Source organism: Pelophylax lessonae (assembly GCF_965119305.1).
Source record: "Pelophylax lessonae genome assembly, chromosome: 4".
Lineage (NCBI taxonomy): Eukaryota > Metazoa > Chordata > Amphibia > Anura > Ranidae > Pelophylax > Pelophylax lessonae.
Window position 1 is genome coordinate 410,795,815 of NC_138771.1, and position 13,532 is coordinate 410,809,346.

General features: G+C 45.2%; 1 protein-coding gene across 1 annotated transcript in view; it reads right to left on the reverse strand.

Annotated features, from left to right (window-relative positions):
• HMMR (hyaluronan mediated motility receptor) overlaps positions 1–13,532 on the reverse strand; it is a 142,770-nt gene that overhangs the window by 46,485 nt on the left and 82,753 nt on the right. Inside the window, exon 15 of the mRNA XM_082252649.1 lies at positions 11,038–11,116. Coding sequence (XP_082108775.1) covers positions 11,038–11,116 — 79 coding nt within the window. The remainder of the gene's footprint in view (positions 1–11,037; positions 11,117–13,532) is intronic.

The window sequence follows — 13,532 nt, forward strand, 5'->3', positions numbered from 1 at the left end:
ACGCTTACTAAGGAATAGATTGACTAAGTACATCCAACTATCAGCATTGCCTTAATGACAGAATCTTTGATAAGGCTGGTCAGTGTCTTGCAAAAAAAGAGACACTAGAGGGCCAACCTCAAGAGTAGACCTTCAACAAAATCTAAAAAGAGATAGTGGGGTTTAATTTACTAAAACTGGAGTGCAAAATCTGGTGCAGCTCTGTGTAGAAACCAATCAGCTTCCAGGTTTTACTGTCAAAGCTTAATTATACAAGCTGAAATTAGAAGCCAATTGGCTACCATGCACTGGTGCACCAGATGTTCCACTCTTTCGTTTTAATCGACTCGTGTCTGGAATGGTGCAGAAACAAGGGATTGCTTGTCTTGAAATATTCAGTCTTTGTTAATAAGTTTCTCACAGAGGATGAAGAGCACAACCTTTGCAGCATATCAGGTTTAATGAGAACCAAGGCTAGACATTGTAGGTATGGCACTTTTTTGTAATTTGTCACTTTTATTTAAAAAAAAAAAATGTACATACCGTCACTAGTGCAGTACAGCATCATCATATAACTGTTGTAGCGGTGACCATGGACACAGACTGGTGAAAGTTTTTATTTTTCACATGCTGTGACCAGAGCAATACAGCGTTACCATAGTAACACTACCACTCTGGGGAGTTTATCGGGAATGTTTTTTTTTACACTGTGATTGCATATAGAAGTGAATTTCACTGCTATAAGCAAATATTTTTTTCCCGAATGATAGTGTGTAGACACTATCATAATTAGCTGCGACTGGCCACAGCTAATCACATGATACAAACGGGCTGTGGATGGCCCTGTCTGTACCATGTGATCACTGTGACCAATCACAGCTAGCAACACAATTGTCATGAAAAGAAACCATTCATTGTTTTACAACTCATGTGATCTGCTGTAATTGGTCACAGCAGCCACATGGTCATCCATTGTGTCCAGTGGACACTGGATGACAGATCACGCCGGAGGAGCGGCATGAGGCGCGTTCGCAGGAGGAAGCTATGACGTCCTCCCAAATCAATAGGGTTCCCTCCCGGCTGTCATTTTTAATAGGCGCAGGCAGGAAGCAGTTAAAACAATATTAAACGTAATTCACCTTCCTAACCATTTTAAAAGCTTAAGGATTTAAAAATAGTTAAAAGCTGAACCCCAGCTTTTAATACAAGTTACATAGTTTTTTGGGCCAAGCTGGCCCAAATGAGCCATGTCCCTCAGAAATATGTAAGGCCGCTGTATGTGCCGTTCGAACTGTACGTAGCTGAGGCTACATACAGCACACCGCACTGTGTCCTGGGGGCGAGTTGAGACCTTCCCATCTCATACCTGGAACACAGTATTTATGCAGCACTCAGCCATTCAGAGAAAGCAATGAATACAAAGCTTACTCTGATTGGCTGACTCAGAGGCAGGCTGGTGAGTTCAAAACTTCTGACTCAGCCAGGAAGCTTTGTATTCATTGCTAGAATACATTGCTTTCTCAAAATGGCTGAGCGCCACTCAGATAGAATATTGTGTTACGGGTATGAGGCATGAAGATCTCGGCTCAAACCTGGTACACAGTGCAGGATGCTGTGCGTAGCCTCAGCTACATACAGTGGCCTCACATGTTAGGGAGGGACATAGTTCATTTGAACAAACTATGTAAAAAAGTAGCAAAAGCTGGAGATCAGCTTTAATGTTGATTGAGAGAGTTTAGTTCTGCTTTTCCTCAATGAATGACAAAAAATTTGCACATACTCCATTCTCAGGTCACTTTGGTCACATGATTGGCTCCCTTCTGTCAGCTAGAAGTGGCTTCAGGGGAGAGGAAAGTACTAAGATGGATAGCCTATAGTAGGCCTATTGGTAATGTCACGTCATGTCAGCCAGCGTTGGGAGTGCTCTCTGCTGTCCCCTGTAGTCGCCACGCAGCAGACACATCAGATCACATAACCAGGGCAGCCTGAGAATAGGTAACCATGTGCATCTTCCTTCTACAGGGTACTTAGTTTAGGTATTAGAAGGGGGGACGGTAACAAATTTAAGATTAGATAGGTGTATCCCAGAAATCCTCTTTAAAAATGCCTGTCTAGGTAAAAACAAAGGCTGCTATACTGACCAATCTGGCACTGTTCCTCCCAGACTTACCGATTCAGTGATGTGGCATTGCTTCTCTTCCAGGATGAATGATGCTGGGCGAAATTCGACCCACTTCAGGCAAGCCTAGGGCATCAGAATTCCACCTCCCCCTCCACCCTGGACTCACACTGCGAGAGCAGCAGCACATAATGCAAGCCAAAAGTTGGGCTTAAAGTATAATTAAAGTGAAAAAAAAAAAACACAACTTTACAAATAACAAAACGTGTTATTCTTACCTGCCCATTTGCAGTTGGTTTTGCACAGGACAGCCTGGACCCTCCTCTTCGTGTGTCCCTCTTCACTGCTCCAAGCTCTTTACTCCTGTCAAGTACCCCCACAGCAAGCCGCTTGCTATGGGGGCAAACAAGCCAAGCTTCAGCTCATGGTGTCCATTCAGACACAGAGCTGTGGTTCGTCCCGCCCCCTCTCTCTCCTGAACTGACTGACAGCAGCGGGAGCCAAGGGCGCCACGGCTGTGTCTCAGCCAATCAGGAGAGAGAGTGTCCCGGACGGCCGAGGGACTAGTGGACATCGCTGGACAGAGATGGGGCTCAGGCAAGAATTAGGTGGGCTGTCGCATACAGGTGTTTTTTTTTTATCCTAATGTATCAAGATAAAAAAACCTGACTTTACAACTTCTTTCAAGGCAGGGGTGGGAAGACACCATGTTTTTATTGCTGACCAAACCAGATATCGCTGCTCCAGGTCGATCTACTGGGCTGGAAATGAACAGGCTCCTGGAATGGGGTGCACGCCCTGCCACTACTGCAGAAAGTATTGAACCAATGATGGTTTTGACAAAGCACGCAAAGTCGTGTCAAATGCGTTAATCCTTCTGTCCCCTACTTATGCCTGTTACATCTGTGATTGATTTTATTTTCTCTCAATAGGTTTTGATTGCATCCTATGGAAAGTGTGCCCATTCCTCATTCATTGGTTCAATGTTTTTATTGCGGTCTGTGCCCCACTATTTCACTTTAACCCTCTAGACGGAAAATACAATGTGGGCTATCGCCAGAACAGGAATAGAAAAGAAAATCTTTCAATGGGGATACTAGTACTGGTAAGCCTTGGTCACCCAGGGATTTCCTCACTTTGGAGCGATATCCCCTCTCGGTTATGCAACAGAAAAATATGGCAACAAACTAGCAAGGGCTATAAACCCCACCTTACGCTAACCAAAAGAGCTGGGGGTAGCTTTTAGATCTACAATAAAATTTCTTCTAGGTATCCTCAAAATCTTGGAACTATGGCTTTTTAAAAAAGGAACTCAATTCTGAAAGCTGTCCAAAAAAAAAAAAAAAAAAAATGGATTTTTGTAAGATCTTACCGTAAAATCCTTTTCTCTTAAGCTCATTGACAGACGTAGTCTTCTTGATTCTCAAGAGCTGGGTTATGTTGTCTCCGCAGGAGTAGGACTAGGCAGAAAGACAAAACGTTCTGGCTCCACCTTAGGGGCAGTCCCTGAGGGTATATCCTCCCTCTCTCTGCTACAGGGAATCAGTTCTGTTTTAAAGCAGTACAGAGAATTTAACCCAACCCAACTCAATGATAGAGGGGCGGGTACTACGTCTGTCAATGAGCTTAAGAGAAAAGGATTTTACGGTAAGATCTTACAAAAATCCATTTTTCTCTATCGCTCATTGACAGACGTAGTCTTCTTGATTCTCAAGAGCTGGGACATCCAGAAGCAGTGCCACAAATGAGGGGTGGGATTGACAAAATCAAATCCAATCTAGAAGGCCCAACCGGTGCCAAACTAGAAGTTTTAAAGGCTCATTATAAACAAAGAATGAGACTAAAGAAAAATTTTCCAACGGAAAAAACCCTCGAGGTAGACCACTGGTCTCCTCAAATTGCGGCCTGCAAAACCTTGCGGCCAAACGAGGCATCAGACGATGCCATTACATCAACTTTATAATGTTTAGTAAAGGTATGCACCGACGACCAGGTAGCCGCCTTGCACACCTGGACCACTGACGCCTGATGGCGAAAGGCCCATGACGCACTAAGTGCCCGAGTGGAGTGCGCCTTAACAGGGAACGGGGGCTCCTGACCCTTAATAGAATAAGCCTGTACTACCGTCTGTCTGATCCATCTGGAAATGGTCGCGGCAGATGCAGGCAACCCCTTTTTGGGTCCATCTGGGATCACAAAAAGTGAATCCGTCTTGCGAAACGAGTCTGTCGTTTTCAAGTATACCCTGATTGCCCGGACCACATCCAAGGAGTGTAAAGCAAACTCCCGAGGATGACTGGGCTTAGGACACAGGGAAGGTAATACAATTTCTTCATTCAGATGAAATTCTGAAACCACTTTTGGTAGGAAGGATGGATTCGGACGAAGAACCACCTTATCTCTATGAACCACCAGATATGGTGAACGACAAGATAATGCGGCCAGTTCTGACACCCTGCGTGCAGAAGTAATAGCCACCAAGAAGGCCACCTTCTGGGACAACGTGGGTAGAGGAATCTCCCTAATATCTTCAAAGGGAGGTTTCTGAAGAACCGACAACACTAAATTAAGATCCCAGGGGGGTAACGGCGCGTGCACTGGCGGAGCCAGATGTCGCACCCCCTGGATGAAGTTCCGCACCAAGGAATGAGTAGCCAAAGGCTTCTGAAAGAAGATGGCTAATGCTGAGACCTGACCCTTGATAGTACTCAAGGCCAGTTTCTGCTCAACCCCCTGTTGCAGAAAAGCCAATATTCGACTAATCGAATAAGACCGAGGACGGAACCCCAAAGGTTCACACCATGCAATGTAGGACTTCCATGTGCGATGATAAATCTTTCTGGAAGTCGCTTTCCTTGCTTCAACTAGAGTAGGAATAACTGAAGCTGACAAACCTTTGTCCTTCAGCACCTGGGTCTCAATAGCCAGGCCGTTAAAGCCAGCGATCGTAAAGCAGGATGGAAGATCGGTCCCTGAGACAGTAGATCCTCCCTGAGAGGAAGTCTCCACGGGACGTCCGCCACCAGTCTGACCATGTCGGCGTACCAAGCTCGACGAGGCCAGTCCGGCGCTACCAGGATTACTGGGATTCCTTCCTCCTCTATCCTGCGAAGAAGTCTTGGCAGTAACGCGAGAGGAGGGAAGGCATATATTAGCTGGTATTGCCCCCACGGGGCGATCAGTGCGTCTGCGGTTTCTGCTAGAGGATCGCGGGAGCGAGCCACGAATCTCTGAACTTTCCTGTTGAATCGTGATGCCAACAGATCCACATCCGGGGTGCCCCACCGTAGGCACAACTGGTGGAAAACGTCTGGATGGAGGGACCATTCCCCCTGATCCAGGGTCTGACGGCTGAGATAATCTGCCTGCCAATTCTCCACCCCCGGAATGAACACCGCAGAGATTGCTGGAACAAATCGTTCCGCCCAGCGAAGAATGCAAGCCACTTCTTTGGCCGCTCGGACACTCTTGGTGCCCCCCTGGTGATTGACATAAGCCACGGCCGTGGCATTGTCCGACTGGATCCGAACCGGGCTGCCCTGGAGCTGCTCGGTCCAGTGAATCAGACAAAGTCTGATCGCTCTCAGTTCCAATACATTTATCGGTAACCTGGATTCTTCCGGGGATCAAAGTCCCTGGACAGATAACTGACCGAGAATTCCTCCCCATCCGGATAGACTGGCATCCGTGGTCACTATCGTCCAATATATTGGCAGAAATGACTTTCCCTGGCTGAGCATCGGAGACCGAAGCCACCAGACCAGAGACTCTCTGGTCTGTTTGCTCAATCGGATCTGATTGTCCAGGGATTCCGGATTCCGATTCCATCTGAGAAGAATCTCTTGCTGAAGAATTCGGGTATGGGACTGGGCAAATGGGACTGCTTCGAACGAAGCCACCATCAACCCCAGAACCCTCATGCAAGTCCGAAGGGAAGACCAGCTGTTGGACAGTAACAACTGGACTGCTGATTGAATCTTTCGGAGTTTCCCTACCGGAAGAAAAACTCTTGTCCTGACTGTGTCTAGAATTAGACCCAGATATTCGAGCCTCTGGGTGGGAACCAGAAATGACTTTTGCTGGTTCACCAGCCACCCGAATTCCTGTAAAGAAATCATAGTAATTTCTATGTTTTGTAGCAAGGTCTGAGGAGACTCTGCATGAAGCAGAAGATCGTCTAGGTAACCAAGGATCGATATACCTCTTTGGCGCAGAAGTGCCAACATTGGGGCCAACACCTTTGTGAAGACCCGGTAGCCGTGGCGAGACCGAAAGGTAACGCCACAAACTGATAGTGGTTCTCTTCTACGGAAAAGCGTAGAAACCGCTGATGTCCTGCGAAAATGGGAATGTGAAGATAGGCGTCCTTGATGTCTATGGACGCTAGGACATCCCCTGGATGCAGGAAGGCTGCTACCGTGCGAATGGACTCAATTCTGAATCTTCTTATGTTGACGAAAGAATTGAGTGCTCTTAAGTCCAGAATTGGACGCACTTTGCCCTCTTTCCTGGGTATTGTAAACAGGTTTGAATAAAACCCTTGAAACCGTTCTGTCCAAGGAACGTGGACTACCACTCCTTGTTGTAGTAAATCTGTGACTGCTCTCCGCAGATCTTCTAAACGATCTGAGGATAGTCGGATATTGGAAGGGAAGAATCGCGCCGGTGGGAGAGATCGAAACTCGATCTTGTATCCTGACCTTATGACTTCGCAAACCCATTTGTCCGGGATTCTGGAAAGCCATGGATCCGGGAACCGGCGAAGACGTCCCCCCACCCCAGTTATGGGTGGGGGCGCACCTTCAGGCTTTGGATGGTTTATCTTCAGGTCTGGAGGGGGCGGGCTTTTGCTTGCCCAACCAACGACCCCTGACGCCTCCTGCAGGAGCTTTGGAGGACTTCGTTTTTTCACCCGCGGGACGAAAAAACCTCTTGTGAGCAGAAAAAGAAGGCCCTCGTCTTTGACGAGTTCCTCTACCTTTAAAATTTTGCGGTAAAAAGGTGCTCTTTCCACCCGTGAGATCTTTAATGATCTCATCTAAGTTGGCTCCAAATAGACGCTCTCCTGAAAAGGGGATATTAGCCAATGCTTTTTTGGAACCTTGGTCGGCTAACCAACCTTTTAGCCACAGTGTACGCCTGAGAACCACTGCTGAGACTGATGCTCGCGCCAATAATGGAGTGGCGTCTAACGCCGCATCACACACAAACTGTAACCCCTGTATCATTTGTTCCAACAAATCTGATACCGCCTGAGGGACCTCTTCTAAGTCCCGGCGTAACCACTTGGTCCATTCAGTTACAGCCTGCGAAACCAGACCAATAGCTATTATAGGTCTGAAAGCTGATCCAATCAAGGAAAACATGGTGCGAGACATAGCTTCTATCTTGCGATCCACTGGATCTTTAAAAGACGGAGCGTCTTCTAAAGGAATAACCGCGGCTTTATTCAATCTAGCAATTGGTGAATCCACCACAGGTGGTTCTGTCCATTTCTTAATAAGGGTTTCCTCAAACGGATAACGCCTGTCAATGCGTTTAGAAATAGTAAAAGTGCGTTTTGGCAGACGCCATTCTTCTTCGATTGGATTGCCAAAACATTTGGGCAATGGAAAAACCTTCGCCACTTTGATGCGTTTTTTAGTCCCAAAAGGGATTTCAGTTTCAGCTATTTCCGATGGAATACCCTGTAACCTTAAGGTCTCTTGAACAGATACAATGAGTGCATTTACCAACGCTTCCTCTCGGGCTATGGCTGATGCCGAAACATCCTCCTCACTGTCTGAAGAGACAGGACCCGAGACACCAATCCCAGATGAAGTACCTGCAACTGCAGAAATAGGCTCAGAGTCTGAATCCGAGGTTTCAGATAATAAGGGGTTAGGCGGGGGTCGCTTTCTTGCGCCCTGTCCCTGACAAGCCACTTCCACCCGGGACACAAAAGTTTCCATAATAGCTGACAATGATTCAATTGTCAGTGGGGTGCTGGAGGATCCCGCAGACCCCTCGAGGGGATCCGGAGGAGATACATGAGTGGCAGGGTCCATGTTAATACAGGACACCTTTGCCAGCAAAACAAAAAAACTTTTTTTTTTGTGTGTCTCCCCCTAGCGCAATAGCGCCCCTCAGAGTACCTGCTTCTCGATCCCACAGAGAGAGAGAGAGGGACCCCCAAGGCTCACCAACCGATGCAGTGCAGTTTCCAACCAACTGCAGTCAGCGTCTGTCTTACACAGACTGGAAGGAGCTGTTTGCTTTTTCCCGGGTAGAAGGCGTGGCTCCGCCCCCTGTGTACGCCTTCCGGCGTTCCCAGCTCTCCACGAGGTAGCTGGGCTCACAAAACATGGCCGCCCCCATAGAAGAGACATAAGACTCCAAAAACATGGCGGCCGGCGTGACCTGAGGACATACATGCATTCGGTCTACGGCAAAATGGCGGCGGACCGCCGAAATAGTTTTCCCAGCACATCCACCTGCATCTCTGCTAAGAGGCGATATATGGATCTACAGAAGATACACTACACATAAGGTAGGATTATACCTCCTATGTCTGCTGTAATGTTACAGTCTGCTGGGTAGAGTGTTAGCTCTTAAACCAAGTCCACTTCCCACAAACACATGCTGTATTACAAGGGGGACTTGTAAGTATCAGATATATACTGACCATATATGGAGGGGCCCATAATACATACTGCCTCATAACGAGGAAAAAAGGGAACGTTTACTCACCATACCGAACCGACAGGCACCCTCTCTTCACAATACCCTCTCCACCGGGGTGGGGGTTTGTGGACCACTCCGGACGCCTCGACTCTCTGGTACCTGGCGTCCAAGCGAGACTTTTAACTCGCAAAGTCAGTCCCTTCACTGGGACTCCGTCGCGGCCGACCCAGCGCGGAGCTCTGGTCTGCACGCGCTCGTAGGCAGAAACCGGGGTGACCACTGGATCTCAACATCCAGCCCGTCGCCCGGCCCCGCATACTTACTTGAATATGTCGCGGCCGACCAAGCGCAATGCCATGGTCTGCGCGCGCTCGTAGGCCGGCTGGGGTGACCACAAGTGTCGCCCAGTCCGGCATTTTTTGCTTGAAGATCTCACAGGAAAAAACACTGGAGAAAACTACCTAAAAAATTTCTTTTTCTTAAAGAAAAAAAGTCTTGCCAGGACCAAAAGATCCCAGCAAGGAACTTAGGTCCTTACTCCTGACTAGACAGAAAAAAACTGATTCCCTGTAGCAGAGAGAGGGAGGATATACCCTCAGGGACTGCCCCTAAGGTGGAGCCAGAACGTTTTGTCTTTCTGCCTAGTCCTACTCCTGCGGAGACAACATAACCCAGCTCTTGAGAATCAAGAAGACTACGTCTGTCAATGAGCGATAGAGAAAAGAAGGTTGGCAGAGTGCAAAGGTCATCAGCATTGCCTGTGATCTCTCTACAGCTGATCTTTCCCCAGTTACCGATTTGCCCTTTTTTTTTTCAAATATAAATTTTATTCAGGAAGTACAGCTTAAATACATTAACACTTCAACAAGTAATACAATATCAATTAAATCTTTATTGCTCCCATTCTTTCAATGTTTACTTTACTTGGCTTATATTCCTTCCTTGTTTTCCTTTTCATCCCGTGCCCCATCCTCCCCCATTTCCTACCCCCCCCTACCCCCAAGAATAAAAAAAAAAAAAAAAAAAAGAAGGAAAAAAGTTTGGTTAATTGCTCCACTGCCGTCAGCATGGAGGACCTACTATCCCTCCTCTCCATTATCCTCCCATCTATCCTCCTATGAATTGTTTCCCTTCCTCAGGGACCATAAAAAGATTCCATGATTCCCATATCTTTTTATATTTCTCCTGTATCTTGGGAAAAAGCAATTAGCTCTTCCATTCTTCTAATATCCTCTACTCTGTGTATCCATTCTACCATCGAGAGGGGTTGTGTTTTTTTCCAATTACCTGGAATACATGCCTTAGCTGCATTAACCAAATACGGGATGATAGAATTTTCATATCTCCTTATTGGTATCTCTGTCCCCTGTAGTAAGAAGAAAAGTGGATTTTCTTCAATTTTGTATTCCGTAAATTTTTGGATAGTATTTTTTACTCCCTCCCAAAATGGTTTTATATCTGTACAGGTCCAGAAAATATGGTACAATGTACCTTCCTCTTTTTTGCATCTCCAGCATAAACTTGATTCCCTCGGGAACCATCTATGTATTTTCTTAGGTGTAATATACCATCTCGTTATAAGCTTGTAATTCAGTTCTTGGATTTTGACGCATCCAGAAGGTTTAAAAGGTAAATCTAAATATCCACTGGACCTGTTCACTTGTCAAATTACATCCCAAATCCCTTCCCCATTTTCCCGGCCACGACAATTACGGCTGATCCTCCGGATCTGTCAGTAGCCCGTAAGCGATTGATAATGTGTGTAGTAAGGTCCCTGGCTTCCCACAGTGTTGTTCAAATCTTGTTAATGCTCTACAAAAGCTTTCTGCCGACTTGCCCTTCTATGTTCTGCACTTTATATTTGTGTGAGGGTGGTCATCTCTGTAGAGGCAGGGTCTTGGTGCCTCAGCCTGAACCTCCAGTTAGAACACACTAGTGACATAAAATTTCACTTCAACTGTCCAGAGACTAGCAGTCAGCAATGCCTTAGATTCACACAGACATACAGAGCTATGAAGCTGTATACATAGGAATGCATAGGCACCTTTATATACCAGGAGCACAGATTTTTTTTAAGTATTCAAGACAAATCGTAAATTCTTTCAGGGTAATGCTAAGGCATAGTTAACTATTCCCTATTACAAGCAAATCTTTACCTTTGAGTTCTGTTTCACTTCAAAAAGGAGTCAAATTATCAGGAATGAAGCCCAAACATGTGGGGTCTCAAAAAAAATGGAAATACACTGAACCCTATGGGAAAGTATTTATAAACCTACCTGAAAGGGTCTAACTTTATTGAATAACTCCTCATACAAAGTGCGCCATTTGATAGTGTCTTCATTTTCACAGTCTTTCCTATTAAAAAAAAATAAAAAATTCAGCGTTACCAACTGGAACAAAGCAGACAATACTAGTTATCAAGGTTTTCCCCAAAAGGTTTAATCCGATGTGAAAAGAGGTCTGTGTTGTATGAAAACATTGATAAATCTAGCACAATCTTTACAGAGATCAGCCAGCATTTAACTTTTGATAGTTTTCAGTTATCAATTGAAGAATGAGGAATTAGCCATCTCCTTAAAAGACTTAAGCGGACTCCTCAAAAAGATAATTCTGGGTTTTTCCTCTTAAAACAGTTTAGCAGAAGAAAAAAAAAAAAAAAAAAAAAAAAAAAAAAAAAAAGCACAACCCTACAGCCTTAGTCACATCACTTACCTATAATGCGGCATGTCCCATGTTGTGTACATAGCTGCAGTGTAGAGAACTCTTCAGAGCCAGGAAGAGGACAGGCATCCCTGCAGTGAACTCCAGTGGTCAACATCTTCAGTCTTCACTGCAGGTATTGTCTGAGAGGGGGTAGATTCCTCTTAAACCAGCTATACTGCTGTTCTACCTAAAGATTTCTCCAGGATCCAGCTGCCTGCATTCTTCATTACAGGCAAGTGATGTGAATAAAGTTGTGAGTTTATTTTTAGCTAAACTTCAGCTTTAAAAAGGCAATTCCACCTTTACAGTAAACCCCCGCTCCATCGCGGTTCCGTTTTTGAGGTCCCGGTATATTGCGTTTTTTTTTGTAATGTTATTTTACTATATAAATCATTAAAAATGAAATATTTTTGTGTTTCCATAGCTCTTGCTATGCCTCTCAGTATCTTTTATGTGTTTAAATGAGTTTCTATTGTTTTAAAAGTATGTTTAAAGACCTTAAAATGCTTTTACACGTACAGTGACAGTAAAAAAAAAAAAAAACATGCCTACAATGCATTTTAATAGGGTTTTTCTATTTCGCGGAATTTCACTTTTCCCGGCTGGGTCCGGAACGTAACCCCCGCAACGGAGGGGGGTTTAATGTACATTAAGATGAATTTCCAACACTCTTCCCACTGAACCTAGAATTTTCCGATGACCATGTCTGCTGGTGTACTGATCCATACTTTAAACTCCATAAAAAAAAAAAAAAAAAAAAAAAGACCCTGAGGCAGTGTTGGGAGTATAATGCCAATTCATGGCTAGGTCATTGGTCAACAGTCACATGTCATCACAAGTGTGGACCAATAAGTCCTCTTACTTCTGGAACAGAAGAGCCTCATTGGTCAGTGCTGTAATGTGACCTTGATGACTAAAGACCATTAGCCATTCACAGCATTAGGTTGCTACAGAGTTTAAAGTGTACAGATCAGTACACCAGCAGCCACAGGTGGTGGAATATTATCAGCAGAGAAGACAAGTTTAGTGGAGAGCAGAAAAGGGTGGGTGTTGGAAATTTATCCTAACATTTTTGGTGTAAACATGGAATTACGCTTTAAAGTGCACATAAGCCATAACAATTAACTTCTCTTTTTGCTCCTTTTTGGTAGATTTAAAGCAAAAATAAACCCCACACAACACTCCTGACCATCAAAGCTGTCCTATGTCCTCTCCACACTTCCTGTGTTATCTCAAAGCTCTCCTAGTTATCTTGGACCTCCGTTTTGTCAAAAAGCAATATTGGTCTGAAACAAGCAAGGGTAGCACGATCAATGTTCTGTGATGTGCTCCAAGAAATTGGATTTTACAAGTAACTCAAACTGGATTTTTGACTTCCCGTAAAATTTTCTCTGAAGTTCATTGACAAGACGCAGCTCCATATTCTTCTTGACCATTGGGTTATGCTACCCCCCTACAGGAGGACACTAGGCAGGAAAAATCTTTACCATGCCTATGGGGCAGTCCCTGGGGGTATACACCCACTCACTCCACTATAGAATTCAGTTTTGTTGCAAGCAGTGTTTAGAATAAAAAAAACCCCATCCCACTCAGAAAGAGGCGAGTGCTGCGTCTGTCAATGAACTTCAGAGAAAAGGACTTTACGGTAAGTTAAAAAGTCAATTCTCTATCGTTCATTGACAGACAGCTCCATATTCTTGACCATTGGGGAAGTCCCCAAAGGCTAAACTTAGCCAACCAGTGAACATGGAGCTCAACCAGGAACAACTGGAGCTCATCTAGAAAACAAACACCCTCAAAGAGAATATTTTCTCTTTTAAACAGCAGCCTGCAAAAGAAGCATCTGAGGATGCCAACACATCTACTTTGTAGAACTTTGTAAAACGCGTGCACAGATGACCAAGTTGCCGCCTTGCCAACTTGCATTACTAATGCCTGATTGCAAAAAGCCCAAGTAGAATGTGCCTTCACAGGGAAAGGTGGAACCTGACCCTTCAGTGAATAAGCCTGTACCACAGTCTGCCTGATCCATCTGGAAATGGTCACTGCAGACGCAGCCAATCCCTTT